The sequence below is a fragment of the Ipomoea nil genome, unplaced genomic scaffold (assembly GCF_001879475.1).
Source record: "Ipomoea nil cultivar Tokyo-kokei standard unplaced genomic scaffold, Asagao_1.1 scaffold1932, whole genome shotgun sequence".
NCBI lineage: Eukaryota > Viridiplantae > Streptophyta > Magnoliopsida > Solanales > Convolvulaceae > Ipomoea > Ipomoea nil.
The window spans coordinates 1173924-1193727 of record NW_017618360.1 but is presented as its reverse complement, the minus strand read 5'-3'; the positions used below and the strand labels follow the sequence as shown (position 1 = coordinate 1193727).

General features: G+C 37.7%; 4 protein-coding genes across 7 annotated transcripts; all 4 read right to left on the bottom strand.

Annotated features, from left to right (window-relative positions):
• Positions 1-1350: 1350 nt before the first annotated feature.
• On the bottom strand, positions 1351-4267 carry LOC109146541 (phosphatidylinositol 4-kinase gamma 4-like). The gene is made up of 3 exons (XM_019294206.1): positions 4000-4267; positions 2151-3537; positions 1351-1962 (listed from the first exon to the last, which is right to left on the bottom strand). Exons 2-3 carry the CDS (start codon positions 3486-3488, stop codon positions 1573-1575), a joined length of 1728 nt encoding a protein of 575 aa, XP_019149751.1. The 5' UTR covers positions 3489-3537; positions 4000-4267; the 3' UTR covers positions 1351-1572.
• A 1265-nt stretch (positions 4268-5532) lies between these two features.
• Positions 5533-8200, bottom strand: LOC109194093 (E3 ubiquitin-protein ligase SINAT5-like). Its single transcript, XM_019344972.1, has 3 exons — positions 7688-8200; positions 6646-7032; positions 5533-6108 (listed from the first exon to the last, which is right to left on the bottom strand). Exons 1-3 carry the CDS (start codon positions 7925-7927, stop codon positions 5743-5745), a joined length of 993 nt encoding a protein of 330 aa, XP_019200517.1. The 5' UTR covers positions 7928-8200; the 3' UTR covers positions 5533-5742.
• A 51-nt stretch (positions 8201-8251) lies between these two features.
• On the bottom strand, positions 8252-14615 carry LOC109194089 (CLP protease regulatory subunit CLPX1, mitochondrial-like). Of its 3 annotated transcripts, XM_019344964.1 has the most exons (16): positions 13942-14613; positions 13743-13804; positions 13241-13341; positions 12916-12995; positions 12695-12745; positions 12520-12594; positions 12356-12433; positions 12103-12159; positions 11878-11948; positions 11684-11783; positions 11463-11567; positions 11212-11274; positions 10991-11113; positions 10510-10665; positions 10338-10411; positions 8252-8340 (listed from the first exon to the last, which is right to left on the bottom strand). In XM_019344964.1, the coding sequence occupies exons 1-16, from the start codon at positions 14461-14463 to the stop codon at positions 8310-8312; spliced, it is 1749 nt and encodes a 582-aa protein (XP_019200509.1). In that variant the 5' UTR covers positions 14464-14613; the 3' UTR covers positions 8252-8309. The 3 variants fall into 3 exon arrangements, with proteins under 3 accessions (XP_019200509.1, XP_019200510.1, XP_019200511.1); XM_019344965.1 differs by lacking the exon at positions 8252-8340 and having other exon boundaries at positions 10200-10411; positions 13942-14612; XM_019344966.1 differs by lacking the exons at positions 8252-8340; positions 10338-10411 and having other exon boundaries at positions 10572-10702; positions 13942-14615.
• A 280-nt stretch (positions 14616-14895) lies between these two features.
• Positions 14896-19328, bottom strand: LOC109194091 (protein DEFECTIVE IN MERISTEM SILENCING 3-like). 2 transcript variants are annotated; one of them, XM_019344970.1, is made up of 8 exons: positions 19060-19328; positions 17623-17757; positions 17340-17454; positions 16767-16998; positions 16259-16450; positions 15835-16155; positions 15470-15695; positions 14896-15272 (listed from the first exon to the last, which is right to left on the bottom strand). In XM_019344970.1, the coding sequence occupies exons 1-8, from the start codon at positions 19081-19083 to the stop codon at positions 15261-15263; spliced, it is 1257 nt and encodes a 418-aa protein (XP_019200515.1). In that variant the 5' UTR covers positions 19084-19328; the 3' UTR covers positions 14896-15260. The 2 variants fall into 2 exon arrangements, with proteins under 2 accessions (XP_019200515.1, XP_019200516.1); XM_019344971.1 differs by having other exon boundaries at positions 15470-15692; positions 19060-19327.
• Between the last annotated feature and the right edge of the window lie 476 nt (positions 19329-19804).

Sequence of the window (19804 nt, the reverse complement as noted above, 5' to 3'; positions counted from 1 at the left end):
CCACTTAAATAATTGAGGGGGAAAAAGTACTATAAGTATATAACTCAGGGAGGAAAAGTGCCATTTTCCGCAGTATCTATATATACATCTTGTTTTTACTTAGATTTCGATTGTTTTTATTTCTATAAGTAACATACTTATATCACATTTTGTTTGGTTGATTTATATAGATGTTAATATGTTATGGGTAGGATGTTGAGATATATTCTCGTCTGGAAAAAATGGTTGCTGGAGTTGCAGCAAGCCATCCTAATCGATTTTATTATAGAAGATGCAAAGTAAGATTATATATATAATCTGTTGGAAATAATGAACTAAAAGTGGATTTAATATCCCAAAATAATATTTATATATACACATAAATATATATAAAACGAACCACATAGATATATATCAACCAAAAATTAGAACTTATAATCCTCATACCAAATTGGCCGAGACCCCACTCCTTTGGGCGCAAAAGATAGCCTCTATGCTATACATTTAATAAGCCTTTAAAAGACTCTTATATAAATAGTGGGGCAAATCCTCTTTCCAAACCAATGTGGGACAAAAGCTCACCTTTTTTCTTTTATTTTTCCAACTCAATGGGTCTACTTTGAGAATCAATATCTCATTCACCCATTATCCGTTTTGAGCGTACAATATATCAATCTCTTTGTCTCACTACGAAGAACCCAAATCCACTTTGACCCGACCAAAATTGAAAGTGGACCTCATTGATAATTGTACAACAAAATAACCACTTAACCAACCATTTTAATGCTATTTTTCAACATAATCTACCCTTTTACTGTTTTTATTTTTCACCATAGAAGAGTAAAGTGTGGTCATATGTATGTATATTTATTTTTCAATACCAAGCCTTTGCTCAAACACTGCAACAATCTTGCGGTTTTGAAACTGAATTCCGGTTTTGAAATTTAGACAAAAAAAAAAAAAAAAGTAAATTGTGAGAAATGTGAACAAATGTGATACGATTAATGTTTATAAAGAAGATATGATTTAAATTGTCTTAATGTTTATAGATATATAATAGTGATAAGTAACAAGATTCTATATTTGTTCGCTGAGTGAGTCGAGGGTGAGGGGTATAATACATTCTATATGTAACCTTGCATGTTTTATCATTACAATTAATAAAAATTTCGTTCCCATGCTTGTAAGCAAGCTGATCCATGTAAACTCTTCTTCGTTTTTGTTTTTTTGTTCTTGATCTCTTGATCACGTTTTTCTCAACACTTAAACTTGATTCTTCAAGCTAGTGATGAACTCTAGTAATATGGCTATTTGTTTGTACACACTACACAATCACAATGGAAAAAATAACACACATCCAAAGATTGAGGATGAGGATGAACTTACATTCTAAATGACCTGAAAATTTTTATTGTTGGACAGATGAATACATATGACATTTCAAACAAGACAGTTCTTTACTAGAAATGAACAATTCTTGAGCACAAGAGGTGAAAGCATGGAACACTACTATTTACTGTTTAACCTTCATCCACAATAAGTTAAAACATATATATATGCATAAGCTATATATCTTAGTACTTGTCTGTATGTTTACTTCTTCTGTGACTCTGGCAGCTCCTCAAGGCGGCGGTCCATGATTGATGAAACGCATTCGAGGAACGCTGCCTCGCTTGTCTCGGGGAGAATGGCCTCAAGCGCTTCTTCAACAATCTGCTCGATCACGGATTTCGTCTTTATTGTCTCTCTGCACATGATGCTCCCGATGGCGAAAGGGGTAAGCCCTCTCTCCGCACCTTTTTTCAGAAGCATAGTGGAGATACGAAGTATTCGTGCACATTCAACAGGAAGGTCCCACCCGTGAAACTTGAGAAGCTCGATGTCCTTGTCAGCATCGAGGTTGTTTATGTAGGCGACTGTCTCTGGCGAATACGGGTGCTTTGCTTGAGGCCAGTAAAGCCAGTCAAATGTACAATCTTCAAACTGCATAAACAAAGGATAAATATTTCTTTACGTGCTAAAGAAAGGTAACGATTCTTGCATAATAGGTGTTAAGAGGTCCGATAAAATAAGAGAGAACATATGGGTTCATAAGGCCATGGGTTAGACTAGCTAATTAGTTGGATTCAATGCATCAGTAAACGCGAGGAATTGAAGAGTTTAGTACTTACACTTTCTGGCAAGCAATAACCGTGATCAATTGGAATAAGCACAACTCGCCCTTTTTCACCATCCTTACGGACCAAAATGTTGCCCGAGTGCCTGTCTGCATTTGCCAACCGTATGTCCAACACCGAGATTTTATGTACATCCTCCACTGGAAAAGCGTTGGGACCCATGTCCTCGCAACTTCCCGAGTTCTCCATGAACATTTGCAGCGACCCGGTTTTGATGTTGTTAGATGAATACTTATATCCATGTGAATAGCTGAACCCTTGGTGCAGGCATTTGACCATTACTGTCGGGGGAACCCCAGCAAAACCCTTCTCGTCGCTATGGATTGCTCGTGGCCCGGCCCTTGGATGATCCAAAATGTAAGCCGCAACTTCCCTTAGCGCCCCCTCCCCTACACGCGTGCCTTTCTTCAACCCTTCCCCATCTGTCGACAAGGGAAGCCCGTGGGGATTATTTGCAGCCATAGGTTCTTCGTCGATTGGTTTAAAAACAGAGACGTACCTATGACCATACGAATCTTGCATGAAATATGCACCTCCCGATCCTTCACAAGACCTAATCGGTTGGTTCCCGCCCTCTAAACCTTCAAAAGTGTCACGAATTAGCTGCTTAATTCCTGGTGTTAACGTTATCTCTGGGTTAATAGTCAGTGGCTGCAAGATGAAATCTTGCTGCACGGGTTTGACAGCAACAACCTTAAGCTTCTCCGAGGGATTTTCTACAATATCATCATCTGATTCTCGAGCTATAATAGAAACTTCGAAATCTTTCTCAACGGGCTTAGCCCTAACTTTTACTGATCGACGAACCACCAAGTGAAGCACAGCATTCTTGCTTCTACAAATATCATCTATGACCCTCTGATCTTCGAGCTCCTCGCCATCACAGATCAATTCCTGATCCTTGAGATCAAACAGCCCTTCCCACCGCCTAGCAATCTGCTGCTTCACATACCCCACATTTCGCTTTCTTTCTACATGGAACTCGAAAACCTTCCCACAAACAGTCTCAACAGTAATTGCTTGTACGTCAGATAGGCGGAGAACCAAGTGCAATACATCCCCGTTAGTGACACCATAGTCCCGCACTAGGGAATTGCTCCGAGCCAATTCTTTCCCCCCACAAACAAGCTTTTGCTTCTTCACAAAGAACCCATTGTACCTCTGGATCCTAAGCTTCACAGAAGCAATCGAATCCGACCCAAGAACATGCATCGGGAACACAGTCCCGCCAACAGTCAGGTAAATCAAAATCGATTCGTTCAACTGCAGCGAATGTGGGTCCATACAATGTTCTTCAACCACAGGGCTTACTGCAACACTCGCAACCGGCATTGTGGTCTAAAACACTATATATATAGATTCTCCTTTCTTCTACCTATTCCTGTATACCCATTTCAAGTATTAGATTCAACAATCTCCACTCAATCTAATATATCACTGATAAACTATCAAAAACCACCTCAAACAATCCTGAAACCTCAATCCCCACGAAACTAAAGCTGCAGACAACCACTAATTCCATGAAAATTTAAGCACAATCCAATCATCTAAGCTAATAGCTCCCCCACCCCCACTCCCAAATTGGAATTGAACTCACAGTGCAAAATCAAAGAAACCAATTCGAATCCAATCTACCAAATACAGAAGCAGATAAAGATTAAAGCTTCAATTTTTAACATTTCCTAAAGGGCTAAACACACTTATCCAACCAAGGAGAGGTTAAAAGTACATAATTAAGCAGGGTTTGGGGGTTTGACTGCTTGAGCAAGAGAAGAGTTACCTAGAGCACAGATAATTACAGTAAAGAACCAAAACCCAGGGGTAAAAAAACAGAATTTCTTACCACAATGCTGAGAGATCCAAGCAAACAACTTGGATATTCAGGGAGAAACTGAAGAAAAATAAGATATTTTTGTTCCTATCTCATGGTCATTCTCTGGGAATTTTTTTGTCTTGAGGATTAAGAACAGCTGCCCGACAAATCCTTATATATATACTAAATAAAAAAACTAAAGCTGCTGTCTTTGGGGAAAAGAAATGAGAGATCTTGACGGTGATGGCGATTTCTTCGGCGATTTTACCCCCAATTCAAAATAAAGGGTTAAAATGCGGAGTAAATAATGTAACTAAAAAAGGATAGAAGATTTACATATTACTTGGGAAGCAAGATTAAGGTGAGATGTGGCTACTGGGCTGTTAGTCAGCAAGACATGTTGTATGCCTATGTTTACGTTTTTGGACCAACAGCATTCCGACATGTCAGAAAAACTACGTGGCCACATCACCTAGTTGGACCACGATAGGACATCATGTGTATGCAACGAATGAATTTTGAATTCAAAAGCACCCATTTTTTTTTAAATATTTATGTACTCTCATTTTATACTCCCAACTTATACTCCCTCTCATATGTTTTTTATGTTTGACACTTTTCTGTGAACCCACATGTTGAATATAACCAATCTCAGAAAGTACAAATGAGGGAGTAGAGTTTGAGAGTACATGTAATAGAACTCTTCTTTTTTATATATACATTAGGTTTTCAACCAATGCTAAACTAATTACTCCCAATGACCCATTTTATCTATTTTCATTGTTCAAACCAACTATTTCTTTTATATTTATTTTTTTAATATTTTTATTATTTTTAAATATTATTTTTTGTGTTTAATAATACTTTTAGTGTAGTTTCTAAATATATAAATTTTGTATACTAATACTAAACTTAATATTATGAAAAATTGAATTAAAAATAACTTCAATCAAGTCTCGTTAATCGAACCAGATACATCAAATGGGACGGAGGGAGTATAAACCTTTTCCTATTCAAAGACGTCTTGTTAATCGAACCAGATACATAAAATGGAACGGAGGGAGTGTATAATCGAACCAGATACATCAAATGGGACGGAGGGAGTATAAACCTTTTCCTATTCAAAGACGCAGGAGGAAGTAAATCACGAGTCATCCAATTAATCAACTATACGTACAATCATGATTGCAGTAGACGTTAGGCGCTAATCGGACAGTAGAGTAGCACCTAATGCTAGAAGATCTAAGCGATACCTATGCGGCTAATTAAAAAAACAACTCGACCGAAATAGACGAGTTAACTCGGCCGAGGTAAGTACTAGGCGGCTGCTTAAGCGGCCGATTGTCTAAGGGAAATTACCAAGGTCTAGGAGCGCCTAGACCGATTTTTGCAATAGCGTTGAATGAGTCTTTGTCACCTTGAAAAGCGCCCCTTTAATTTATGAAAATATCATTTTTCGAAGGTGTAACATGTCTTGTGACTTTAGTGTGTAAATAATTACAAGAAAGTGAATCAAGTTCATTGAAACATGCTATGAAGGTTTACAGGAGTAAACATAGCGTGTAAAAATGGAGAATAAGGTAAGGTTTGTTATTAACAATTGATAACTCTATATATTCATCCATGGCGAAAATGCAGCAGCATCCTAATACATTCACAGAGCACAAACTTTACTAACAACACAAAGAGGCTCACACACTCTCACACACACAACAAGCAATCCACAAATCCATGGAGGAGAATCATATCACTCCCGAAGGCTGAAGGGGGAGCTTAACTGCTACAAATATTCGGTATACAAACACCAGAATCTGGGTTTTGCTGCTCCTTCCATATCCTCCCGGTGACCCTAAGCTTCAGTTCCTTCCTATCCCCACCAGAGAAGAACAGTGCCATGTTACGTTGAATGATAAGGCCATCGTGGCTGTCCCTCACCTTGCGGTGGCTGTCTCGGGTACTTCTTGGAGTACCTTCCCATATTAGCTTTCTACCGCTTCCTCCTACTTCAAGACTGTAGCTGTAATTGCGGGCTTCAGTCTCGTCGCCCATGAAGCGGACAAAAGCCATGTAAACAGGTGCCATGCCGAGCTGGAAGGCCTCAAAGTGAAGACAGAAGTACTGACCAAAACAGTGGAAGACCTAACAGAGGAAGGAGAAAGGAATCAACTGAAAGGTTTTCGTTTGGTTGCATATATAACAGGTATTGTAAATCGAGTTAATAACACAAAGATATGCAAATGGGGCTATAGCATACATATATCCAATATGCTTTTGGAAGAAAGTAAATGCACACTTGGATACAAGAAATCCCTACTTAGATCATTTAGTGGAAAAGTTTATGAAATCTAATGTATTTCTCAAAGAAAACAATTCATCAGAAAATTCAAAACTCCAGCAATAGTATGCTATAAGAAAAACGAAGTAAATATAGATAGAACCCCAGACCCCGTCCTTAAAGTTGCAGCATAATTCAATCCAAGATCTGGCCACTTAGACCGCTGATATTTCATGCTATTTTCAGTCAGAAAAAGAAGACAACAAGGGAAGGTCTTGCACCAGCAAACCCATGTAAAGGTATCCGATACCAAGAACAACAAGAAACAAATTATTTTATGACGTTCACAATCAGTACTATTGACACACTAATTAAAGGATGTAAAGAAGTGCTTCACTTACAGTCAGCATCCATGTGGCATTTTCGACTTCCCGCGGATTAGACTTGACATATCGATGGTTGAATGTGCATCCCGTGTGCATGTCAACCTTGTGGTCATCTCTCAAATGAGAAACGAGGTAAGGTATATCACCGGTAACTGAACACTCTGATCCAGCGTATGGGCAATTGTATGGTCTAAAATTGCAAATTGTCTCATGTTTAAGCTTGCTGTAATATGGGAATATTTCTGGACACCCCAATGAAAAATATCTGCAGGGAAGTTCAAGCGACTCCGCTACCTTTTCTAAGGCCAAACACCGAATATCACCAAGCTCTTGTCTGCAAGTCGGACATCGGTTGTGCACCTTCGCTTTACAGGTTGAACAGAGCGTGTGCCCATTGTGGCACTGCAAAAACGAAAAGTCCACCTCATTGTTAATACCCTTGTCAAATCCATTCCTATCGACACACCCTACGAATCCCTTTTCATTATACATAACATTTTCTCCTTCCATGATCCCCGAGAAAAAATATATAATATTAGAATCGAAGTAATCAACTTTGATTCCCCCTTGTCAATTTACATGACTAAATTCAATGCCAAGGTCTGCAATTCAACATACCAAATGAAGCCGTGATGTGAATGCAGGAAAGTAAAGAATCAAGACACTATTCGCAGAATTGCAGCAAGGAAAACTCATTACAAGCACAAAGAAAGGGTGTATATAAAAAACATATTTTAAAGCCTGAAAACAACAAAATGTTGTTAATTTCTCAACACGGTCCGATCTATACCACTCATGTGAATGCTTAGCAGAAGATAATCTGTTAATCCATCCAACAACCAATAATTGGGTATACATTAGAATGTATAACTCTGATCCCTAATTTTCCTGGGAATCTATGATAAGCTAGAAGACACTAAGGTTCAGCCAATGCTTAACCCTCAACAAGTGTAAGACACATAAAACTGGAAAATGTTTGTCTGTTTCGCTAAAGATAAAATCCATTTGGAGAATTATAAGCGAACAAAAGAAAAGAAATCAGAGAGAGAGAACGGACCTGATGAATGGGAGGGTACATAGAATTTGTGCAAACGGGGCATTCCAGCAATTCATGGACACTAGTAGGGGCAATTGCGGCAGGCAACAAATTACTCTGCGGCGGCTTAGCGGAGGAGTTGTACTGGTGGTGGTGGTGGTGGTTGGGATGCGGACGCTGAGACGACGGGATCTCTTCCTCCTCCACGCCGCCGTCCGACGACGATACGCACTCGATGCTTTCAATCTCCATTTTATACATACATACACATGCGTCTCTACGAAAATTGTTTCTCCGAATTGGGAATTCGAGGGAAAAAAACAAAAAACAAACAGAATTGTTTTTTTTGTTTTTGTTTGAATTTCTTTCAATTTCTTTTGGGTTCTTCTTTGATCTGGGAAAACAATGGAAAGAAGAAGAATCAAAAGAATTTGAAAGAAAACAAAGAGAACGACAGAGAGAGAGAGAAAGAGTGCGCGCGATTCCGAGGAACCCAACCGGAACCCTTTTCCCCTGAAAAGGAGTCTTCTTGTTTCTCCTTTCTCGGAGCTTTTGGGAAGGATGCAGAGAGAATTAAGGATCACCGTTGAATTCAGGTTGTGATTGTGGGTCGGCCTTCATCTAATGGTCATGCTATCTTCTTTTAATTCCTAATTTCAATGAAACATTTTTCACTGTGTCCAAAAAAATGAATTAAAAAATTATTGATTTCAATTTGGTGGGATTATTAAAGCGTAGAATTCAAATTATGAGTGTAGAGTACGCACCACCGCCATATATCATTACATGGATATTCTAAAGATTTTGGGAAGAATGGATATTCTAAAGATTTCATTAAATCAAATTTTGTACTAATTAAGGTAATTAATTTATAATAAAGTGGGTAGAATTCAAATTGTAATTTAATGGAAAATTACACCTAAACCCTAATAACACTAACTCGATCGAGCATATTCCACAGGGTCTTCTTAGTATGTTTTATCTTTTCTATATGATTTGTAGGTTATTACAAAAGAGTTAGTGTTTATCCAGTGTCCTCGGATAACGACTATGAATTTTTTCGTCACAAAAAGAGAAATACCACAAATTTTATTTTCCGTTATATGGAATACTTTGTAACTTAAAGCATCTCCAACAGTTGTGATTTTTTAAGAGTTTTTGCAGATGTGATTAGGAAAGAGAAGATAAGATGTGAGAGAAAAAAACAAAGTTGCAAGTAAAAAAAAAAAAAAAAGTGAATGGTCAGTAACACACCCAGCGGGCGCGTGCCACTGGGTTGCCCTTCACGCGACCAAGTCTGATAGAAAGATTTGTTGTTGTGGGTCCCACAAGTCTACCAAAAACCAAGGCATTGCAAGAAGCCTTTTTTTTTTTTTTTTTTTCTCCTCACTCTCTCGTGTCCTGCTAAGCTATGTTTTCAGTTTTCTCAAGAACCCCACCAAAAACTATTGGTAGGGATTCTCTTAGTAATTTAAAATACTTGGTAAGCAGATAGCTAATACAATTGCAAAGTTAAAAGTTTCCAAAAATCTGAATGTGCAAAATATGATATTTTAAAATGCACATCATTTCTAAAAGTTACTTTGTAATTTTTGGGATGAACGATGCACTTTTATAAGTTCATATTTGCACTTAAGTGTACATTCTCACCTATTTCGTTTCCTCTATACACACACTTAGACTCCAAATGCAAGTCTAAACAAGCCTTTGAAGAGAGGTGGATTATCCTAACTGCTCCAATATTTCTCTCAAATGCAACCATAATCATTAACAATAGATTATAGCATTAAGAATAATATTGAAGAGAACTTTAGCCCTTTACAGCTTTGTGTTTGACAACGTAACCATGGAAAAGCTCTCCTTAATCATGGATCATAATAATGTGTATATATATGTTTCATATAATCTTATTCAATTTCATGTAATTTATGGGTTAAATATTTATAATAATAAATTAATAGTTTTGTGGCACTCCCTTAGATTTTAAGTGTGTCCAACATGATGATATAGGCTAATGTATACAATTCTCATGGCGTTTTCTTTTTTCCTTTTTACTCAAGGAAAGTTACTATACGTTTCCTTTTATTCATGATACAATAATTAAGTCATATAACCAGCTTGATTAGCATGAATAGTTATGCACTCTCATCTCTTAAGAGAGGTCGAGAGTTCAAACTCCCTCTCGTATATAAAAACTATAATTTGACCAGCACTAGTCCCTTAATTGAACCGGCCCAATACAAATGAGAATTAGTCTAAGTATGGTACGGGCTTAAAGGTGCATCATACAGTTAAAACCTGCTAAGGACACCTCATGGCCTGACCAAAAAACAGTTATAGTCGTATTAAAAGATTACGAGTTCAATTATTGTCAATACTTTCTTAGTCAAATTGTTTAATTTGAGCGCGCTATTGCATATAAGTAAAATTTACCCGGTGCACACTCTCAAGTAATGGCTGACTTTCTTAGTCAAATTGTTTAATTTGAACGCGCTATTGCATATAAGTAAAATTTACCCGGTGCACACTCTCAAGTAATGGCTGCGATTTTCCTCGTCAGCCAAAAATAAATAAATGCAGCATTATAGCAAGTTGAGAGGATTAAACAATTTATGATTTGAGTTTATATATGCTGTACAGAGTTGAAACTATAACAAGGGTGTGTGCTTACACAGCAGCGACAGAAGGAAGCTGCTCCGGCTCCGGTTCCGGCACACCGTCGGCCGCCCACCCTTCTGAGGTTGTCTGTAATGCAACATAAAATAAAAACGTTAAACATCACACCATTTCCTGCTAATCCGTATGGTATAATCAAATTTCGAACCTAGGAAGATAGAACAAACCTCAGAATCTTTTAGTTTACAGCGTGAAAGATAGCGGTCCAATGCACCCTTCCCGTAAAGGATTTTAGCGCCGGATCCTTGGCCATCTGCTCCAACAGACTCAGAATCAACAACGACGGCGTCTATTGCATCATTCCCAGTTCTGACATCAGGAATCTGCACAACACGTAGGAATATATCCCGTTTCATATACCTATAGAGTAAGGCTATTATGACTCTTTGTATTTGAGTCACATTATGACTCTCTGTCCTAGTCTTCCTATGATTCTCTCTTGTATATATTCCCTTAATCTGTACAGTTGTAATCACTGTTCATCTAATACAGTTTATACAGTTCTCATCTGGTATCAGTAGTCTCAGGTTCATACAGTTCTCATCTGGTATCAGTAGTCTCAGGTTCATACAGTTCTCATCAAGGCGTTTACTACCCAAGTCCTAACTTAAGCGGGGAGTTTAACAATGGGGGAAAAGAATAGTGTACCTCATACATGGCATCCATTAAAATGTTCTCCAATATGGATCGCAACCCTCGGGCACCTGTATTCTTAGTTATTGCTTTTCTAGCTATGGATCTCAAAGCATCTTCAGTGAAATGTAGTTTTACCTAAGAATTGAATGGTTGCCATTTGTCAAATACAATATAATGTAGCTAAAAGTTCGAAGAAAATGGTAAAAGGAAAATGCCATTGAACTTATGCTCACATTATTCATTTGGAACATCTTTTTGTACTGCTTCCCCAACGCATTTTTTGGCTCTGTTAGAACCTAGAAAAACGTTTCGTTGATCTGGTTAACACTATAAGGAAACGCGTGTATAATCTCTAGAGACTTAACGACGCCTACAATATTACCAAGTCAAAACCAATCAGACCTAACGTCCACCGCTAATGCACACAACAATATTATATTAACATATGCACGAAACAATTGTACCAATTTCAGGTATATTTTACCTGTACAAGTTGATTCTCAGTAAGAGCAGATAAACTAACAAGAACCGGAAATCGTCCAACAAACTCTGGTATCAAGCCGTAAGAAATTAAGTCACTACTTTCGACCTGCAAACAAGAAAACATCCAATATTAAAGTAACACATGAAAGAAATACTAATTTACTAATGTAGTAATGTAGTAATGTGGGCCCATTACTCCGTACATTTATTTAGAGAACTTACTGTCTCCAATAAAGACGATGTAACAGTAGCACTGGTAACCCCACCAGTTCTCATGTTAGCTCGAACTGGTGACCCAAAGCCAATAGATGAATCTTGACATCTGAAAACATGACAAGGAGATATAATAAGATGTCTAATAACCAAGAATAATACCACCATAAAGACGGGACGAGAGAATGAAACAAAAGTACGACCTTTCTGAGATTGTTTTCTCCAAATCAATAAAGGCACCACCACATATGAAGAGAATATCTTTTGTGTCAATCTATCAAAACCCAAAAAAAAAAAAAAAAAAACACTGCAGTGAATGGTAGATCTCTTGAGATGGATCCAATATGATCTTCTAAGTTGATCTTGAACAGCAGAATAAATGAAATGAGAAAACTTGTAAAAATAACTCTATTATAAGTTGATAGTACCTGAATATTGTCACCTCGAGGGTGCTTCCGGGCTCCCTTCTCAGGGACATTAACAATCTGCAATAGAAAGTTATATAAAACTCAAACAAACTGCCCTACTAAATATGATTATCTGTTCAGTTAGCCTTGAGATATTAAGAGGGAATCCCGTGAGTGACATGGAAGGGGAAAGAACCACACCCCATCTTCCATGGTAATAGTTCGTGAATGATACAGAATATAATTATTCAATACTAACGAATATGGCACTTACTGTTCCTTCAAGCATTTTCAATAATGCCTGCTGGACACCCTCCCCGGAAACATCCCTACTGATGTTAAGGCTCTTGGCCTGTAAGTGAATAGTTAGAGTAATCAGTTAAACTTCATAGAAGACTATATGAACAAGAGTTTCACGACCAATTTTGTAACAGTAACCTTCTTCGTTATCTTGTCAACTTCATCTATATAAACTATGCCTTGCTGAGCAGCTTGCACATTATAATCAGCAACCTAAATGAAGTCACCCCAGAAGCATTAATCAATCAGAAACAAATTCGGCATTGAACAGTAAATAAATGGAACAAGATAGAATAGGCCATGCAACAGTCACCATGAGCAGTTTATATAAAATGGATTCCACATCTTCCCCGACATATCCTGCCTGCATACAGAATAAACAGTAATAAGTCTAAAATATTTTTGATAAATTACACACTGTTACAGGAATACAAATTAAGGTTCAGCACGAAAGCAAGACAAGTGGAAATTAAAAAAGAAAACCAATAATTAATGGTTTTATATGTCCAATAGGATGATAAAATGAAGACTCGCCTGAGTAAGTGTAGTGGCATCTGCTATTACAAATGGAACATTCACCAATCGTGCCAAGGTCTTGGCAAGTAAAGTCTTCCCTGTCCTTGAAATGATATCCAAATTGCTCGAGTGAAAAAAGTAACACTAATAAAAGAATACTCCTTATATATTATCATCGATAAGAACACATGTGAAACCAAAAGAGAAAAACAATGCAAAACAAGAGTGCATGAAGAAAATGAAAAGTTTCTGAAAAGGGTTTGAATGAATTTCACCAAAGATACAACATTTCTTATACAGGTTGAGTAAAGATAAATAGAAATAATGGAGCTAAAAAGATTACCTGAACCTGTTGGCCCCAATAAAAGAATATTACTCTTCTCCAACTCCACGCCTTCATGTTCAGTTTCCTCCACTTTATCACTGCCTGAATTTCCTGGAGTCCTATCTTACCGCATTGTAATGACAAACATTAGAAAAGTAAAAATGCTATGCCTTTTCTATGCATATGAAAGAGAACTTGTCCCCTGCACAAAAGAGCTCCACATTCTTATTTCACTCAGCACTAACTAAGACTATCTCATATGCATCCATGCACAAAGTAAACAGAAGATATCGAGCCTGACAGCCGTAGTGTGGGAGTTTTATCCTGTTGTGAGGGTGGCTCCTTGTGGGCCGTGGGTGCCCTCCCACATATTGGGCGACTTAGTCACCGTGATTTACACCTCCACAATCCTGTCGGGCAGGGTGTGGGGCCCTTGGGGCGAGAGATTTCGCCTTTGTGGGCAAGTACACAGAAGAGAGAAATTCACAGTTGTCTGCAGAAGACTATAGTGAGAACTAACCACTTTTCGGCATAGTCATTGTAGATTCTCATATAGTGATTATATACAGCTACAGAGAGGACCTACAATCAGAAAATACAGCGATGCAGTAAGATAACACAACACGATCATCAAAAATATATGGAGTTTTTTTTTCTAAAATGAAAGAACAAATGACATCAATTAGGTACAGAAAAACAAACATATAGAAATGGATGACCTTCTTAGCTTTCTCCTGGCCAATTACAAACTTATCAAGCCCTCTGCATATCTCCTTCGGGGTCGGAAAATTCGGACCCAAGTTGGACCCTCCCCAACACCCATCATCGTCGAACCCACCACCCGAACCCGAGTTCGAACCATCCCCTTCGTCCACCTGACCGAGCTTCACACCCGGCCGGACCGCAACTCCGTCTCCGGGAGGCTGCCATACTTCCGGCGGCTCTCCATATGAGCTAGAAATGTCAATTTTTCTCTTATTACTCGGATTACAATACTGTGAATTCCTCGATTTTTCGCACCGCCGGTCAACAAATTCTCCGGGAACCAATGTGGGTTTGAACAAGTTGAAATTTTGGGGCGAGTTCGCGAAGAAGCTCTGCAACCTGGCCCTCGACCTCGAGTTCCAGTGGATATTACCTAAACGCCCCGCGTGCATATGGTTGAGTATGAAGTATCTAAACTGCGAAACTGCCACAGAAGCGGTACCCCTCAATGATTTTGATCTCAACGCAGCAGCCATAGCTTATTTTGCTTTAAGAAATGAAGAAAAAAATAAATCTTTAAAAGGATGAACTTTTATCAGTGTAGACTGTAGAGTAAGAAAGGTGTGAATTTTATTAAGAGTATATGGATGAGTAAATTTCAAGAATTGGGGATTTTTCCGAGAAAAATGAAATTTGGGGGATTGGAAGAGAGAATAAGACAGGGCATATATCTTGGGGTGAATAATTGACTATAAAGTAATTTTTACATTAAGTTGTGACTTGACTTTAATTGATAACGAACAGTAAATCAATTTAAATTAATTTTAACTGACAAAAAAGTAGCCGGATTAAATCAAGAAAATCAAAATACAATTATACTTTCTTGTGATTCTTTGTCGGAGACCTGAAAGGTCATAAGATAAATTTCACCCGTCTAAGAAATAAAGTTTGTTAATGATTCCCGGACGTTGAAAGCATGAAACAAGCAAACTTTTCTAGTTCAGCCAGTCTAACAAAGATGCAGTTATGCAGCAGTTTGTACAGTTACATCTAGGGCACAACCAATTGGGGTTAACAAAACAACTGTCAAAAAGTTGGCAGAGTTACAGACACCATCCTAGCATAAAATGGACAATATTGATGTATGAAAAAATTAGCACAATTGCACAGGTTTGATGCTCGAATCAGCCAGCGATCGACTAAACCGGGCTCTAATCGACATATTACATACACTGAAGAAAACTATGCTGAGATTGAAGCTGAAGTTGCAAGATACTTGTTGAGCTTCCATCTTCTATACACCACAACATGCTACAACCGCTATCCTCCAAAACTAGATCTGCATCTGGACAACAGCAGAAATGCCAAATTGAGCATCGAATTAGTGGAGATGATTTTGATCGGATGAAAACAAATATGGAAGAAGAGTAAATTTCCTGGTTGGTAGTGGTTTGACAATTATGTAACGAATAAAGGCATTGGTTAAGGTCGACCAAGGATGAATTTAGTTTCGTTATCCTAAGGGTATGGGCACGGCATTACCTGAGTTTGATATGATGAGCTCTGAGCGAGATGCTTGATAAACTCTTGTTTCTTTACTTCAAAGTTGAACCGGGCATGATCCAGCAATGCTTGTACTCTCTGCATATCTTCCATAATTCTTTCTTTTTCCCATTTAGTTTCCTTTAGTTTATTTTCGATTTGGAAATAGTGCTGAGGTGGAATTGGCCTTCCAAAGCTCTTGGGAAATTTCACACCTACATCCCTTCATTCATACATAACATGAAGAGAAAAAATTAAAAAACCATATCAATGAAATAAAACAATTTACTAACAAATTTATTTGTGTGAGATAGCAGCATAAACACAATAAGCAAACTAGCTGTCATAGATGACAGTTACTTTACCTATTTCCCAGGGAAAAAATGCCAGGCGTTTTTATCATCCCACCATCCAAAGATACTGCTCCGGTGCTTATACAAGGGAGAGCACGAAGCATCTCCAACCTTGTTTTGTACACTTGTACGTTTGAAAAGAGGTTATAGAACAGAGTCTCTCTTAGGCCATGACCACTGCCCGTAACACAAAACACATTCATGCTATCAACATTGATCATATTTACGGCAAATCCAATAAAACCAGGTGGAGATTCGCCATTTGGTAATTTAGGTTTTAGAAGATCAAGCCTCCTTTGTGGGTCATCAGCTATGAAATCACCAGTAAATGGACTAAAAAGGCAACCATAAGAGGGTCAAGGAGGATTTTAGAAGTATAAAACAAATGCATCAACGTTGCAAAAGTGCAAAACATAACGTCATATTCACCCCAAACCTTAAGTTTTCAAGGCAGATGACAAGAAACCTGCCATCCAACGGCTGCCCAATAGATGCCCCTAGTCCATGAAGGCCAGAGTTTTTATTTATTAAGCCTTCTTTGTCATATGTTTCCAGCGCTAAAACACCATCATAGGTCTTGCAAACAACTGCTAACATGGTTTCCAACCCCAAATAATCTGAGAGAATCCTGATTTTCAGATATTTAAGGAAATTTTTCAGCCATAAATACTGAACAACTGTGACTATGCCCTAACTCTTCAACTAACATGCTTCTTGCATATGGAAGTCAAAAGTTTCATCAATCTAGATGAATACTAAAATCCACTAACCCAGGCTCATATATGTCACATGGTCTACCAGATAGCTGTATTCAGATCACATAACAGTCATAATGATTTTGCAAATTCAATGGATAGAATAATTGAACTAATAATGTAAGTCAGATAATGGATGCAGCAACAAAAAACTAAAAAAACATATATAAACTGGGAAGTAAACCTAACCTGCTGAGGTTATCATCTTCAACTCTTCCAAGTGTAGCAACGATACCAAGCACATCCTTTGATAATGGAATATTAGAAGCCTGAGTTCCATGATTGGTTTTCAGATGGCACAGAACTGCAGCCGCAGATCTCCCACTCCTCATAATCTGTTTAACTGTCTCCTCCTCACTCCGAGCATCTTGATCATTTTCAATTTTAGGTGCAGCTGCTGAGTGATGTTTGCCAAGTGCAACTGGGAGCAGATATCATTTCAAAAATTTTATATATATATAAAACAGAGAAAAAGAGAAAAGAACACTACATGAAAATTCAGTAATGCAGTACCAACATGGATGATAAAAAGTTGGTCTCTAGAAAATCAATAGACACAGAATTGCATCCAGGGCAATGGTATTAAGCCTCTTCACAACTTCACATGATGAGTTTATGGAAACATTCAGACTTGAATGCATAGTATGATACATTTGCTTAGAGAAATTGAATATTCTTCACAATAAAGTTTCTCTTTAGTGCATTTCTTTTGTTATAAATAAGGAAGACCAGATATTTTTCATATTTAGTAAAGAGAACCACCTTGCAGATCTATAATTGAATCATCCAATCTGTTCTTCTTTGTCTTTAAGAATTTCATATTTTCTTCATGTTGTTTGACTCTCAGACCAGTCTCCTGTAAAGCATCCTGACATATCTGCAGTATTTGGTTGCAATACAGTTATAATGATTGATTGATCTTACTAAAGTACTGAGATAAACAAGAACTGTACCCCCCTCCCCCCCCCCCCCCCCCACCCCAAAAAAAAAAAAAAAAAACAACTTATGACACAATAAAATATCCTGCATAATCAAATGATATAACCTTCGCTTTGTAAGCAGGTGAGTCTAAAATTCCATTTTGCATTCCCTGGTTTGCAAATGCAGAGGAATTGTTCTGACCCACATGGTTCAACATTGATGTATCGTGAACAACAAGTGCCTTTGCATTGTTTGCCATCTGGTAGATGAAAATTAAATAAAACAGAAAGCGTTAGAAATGTCTATCTTCGTTATTACTTTACACATTGGGGTCACACAGTCTCAAAAATGGAATCATTTTTAACACTGCTGAAATGTTTTATGCATAATTCATATTTGGAAATTAACAAGAACAGAAAACATCAAAACCTTAATTTCAATTTTCCTATTTCTTTCCTTCTTTTTCCAAGACATAACTCATCCTCAATGTTGCAAAAATTGCGCCTAGGTGCTAGCCGATAGGTGGCGCCCGGCCGCCTTGAACAATGCCGGAATCGGCCTTCTACGCAGCCGGTCGCCGCCGCCTAGCCGGCCGAATATACACTGTGGGCACCATTTACGACGTCAATTTGAGCGAATAACCCTTAAAAAAAAAAAATTCGTCTTACTAATTGTCTAATTCCTAATTGGACTGGATGACGATTTTTTTAACTATTAAATTTTTGTTTGGTATACACAGGGTTTCCACCGTCGGACACCGTGACTAATCCCCTCGACGGATTGTAGGCGGCCTGGAGAGGATGGATGAGTCCCTTCCACTCAACCACACCCTCTAGGTTAAAGTATTAACTATTAAATAATTTATAAGTATCAACTCTTAATAATAAATAAGCATAAGAATTTTATCAACATTGCTCATCCTATAATAAATAACCAAGAAACAGTAAGCATAAGAATTCATATTTCCTAGTCTCCTTTTTTCTCTTTAGCAATGCAAGAGCTCACATGAGAATCACACTTATCCTGTCTTTGGGCAGAGGGAGTAACGCAACACCAACCACAAAAAACTAACTAGCATTCAATGAGATTACATAAAGAAACGAATTTAAGCCTTTGGGTGAAGCTTATTTAGCAGAAATTTTAATCTAATTACTATAGAAAAAAAAAAATTACATGGATGAATATCAGGTTTCAGCACAAAAATTGACAAGCTCAGATTCGTAAACTTAAATAATTCTTCAACATATAAAAAGCATAAAACTGAAACAAAACCATCCACATTGAACCCTAACTCGAGCGTTGGGTCATACATTTAAGCTCCCCAGAGTAGCAAAAGTAAATAAATGAATTAATCAAGCTTTTTAAGAAATTATTTGTATCTATATACATGCAACACTAGAATTCCATACTGATTACTAGGGTGAGGCAAATTACAGAGCGAATGTGCCTGATTATTGAGAAAATCATAGAGACAAACCAGCTCTGTTTGACTCTGCGAAGCATTTAAAATTTAAAAGAAACAAAAAATGGAATCAGACGGATCGGGCCAGAGAAGTGAAACCTGAAATTGCTCGTCGCCAATCATCGCCAGCAGCTCTATCACCAGCAGCTCTTCGAAATGGAGGAGGAAATCGGGACTGAGCGCACGTGAGATTGGGGGAGATGCTGAAATGTGAAAAGTGACGACAAGTGAGAGCTTTCGGTTCTGTACGATTCGTGCGGACGGCGTCGTTGGCGACGGCAGACTGGCAGTGGAGGGTCGGCTCACGAGTCACGGCTGGGAGATTGGAGAGAGAGGAGTAGAGGACTGCTATTGCAAAAGGTTAAGCACTTCCGTTAAAGGATTTTAGTATTTTGCTTTTAAAATTTTACTAGTATTTGATCCCCTGTGCGATGCACGGAATGAATTTGTTACAATATATTAAAAATATTTGGATTGATATATAATTATTTAAATTAAAATACCAAATATTATATAGTGTAATTGAATAATTGAGTTGGATCGATTATGTTTTCTGATGTTATCAATGCTTGAATTCGAACAAATAATTATTTAATTAATAGCTACGCATCCGGTGCTGAAATTTTAGAAATTTTATATAGCAATGTTTATGATTTGTATTAATTGGTCTAATTAGCTCGTTGTCTAGCTTGCAACTCAATTATATAAGTTATTTGTATAGAATATACAACATACAACATAAATATTAATATTAATTGATATTTAATGTAATACACAAAAATAAAGTGATGTTTAAATAATATATAAATGCAATATGTACCTTAGAGTCATGAAATAACCACTC

Excerpts from the sequence above, each read along its gene's own strand:
- LOC109146541 (XM_019294206.1), bottom strand. The coding sequence starts at position 3,488 with ATGCCGGTTGCGAGTGTTGCAGTAAGCCCTGTGGTTGAAGAACATTGT. Across the intron at positions 1,963-2,150 it reads GTTATTGCTTGCCAGAAAGT|TTTGAAGATTGTACATTTGA; the intron begins GTAAGTACTAAA and ends TTGTTTATGCAG.
- LOC109194093 (XM_019344972.1), bottom strand. The coding sequence starts at position 7,927 with ATGTATAAAATGGAGATTGAAAGCATCGAGTGCGTATCGTCGTCGGAC. Across the intron at positions 7,033-7,687 it reads TGTACCCTCCCATTCATCAG|TGCCACAATGGGCACACGCT; the intron begins GTCCGTTCTCTC and ends TCGTTTTTGCAG. Across the intron at positions 6,109-6,645 it reads ATGCCACATGGATGCTGACT|GTCTTCCACTGTTTTGGTCA; the intron begins GTAAGTGAAGCA and ends TTCCTCTGTTAG.
- LOC109194089 (XM_019344964.1), bottom strand. The coding sequence starts at position 14,463 with ATGGCTGCTGCGTTGAGATCAAAATCATTGAGGGGTACCGCTTCTGTG. Across the intron at positions 11,949-12,102 it reads CTCGAGGTGACAATATTCAG|ATTGACACAAAAGATATTCT; the intron begins GTACTATCAACT and ends GGGTTTTGATAG. Across the intron at positions 11,114-11,211 it reads AGATGTTCCAAATGAATAAT|GTAAAACTACATTTCACTGA; the intron begins GTGAGCATAAGT and ends TTCAATTCTTAG.
- LOC109194091 (XM_019344970.1), bottom strand. The coding sequence starts at position 19,083 with ATGATTGGCGACGAGCAATTTCAG. Across the intron at positions 16,999-17,339 it reads TTCAATTATAGATCTGCAAG|TTGCACTTGGCAAACATCAC; the intron begins GTGGTTCTCTTT and ends ATCTGCTCCCAG. Across the intron at positions 16,156-16,258 it reads ATCTGCCTTGAAAACTTAAG|TCCATTTACTGGTGATTTCA; the intron begins GTTTGGGGTGAA and ends TTGCCTTTTTAG.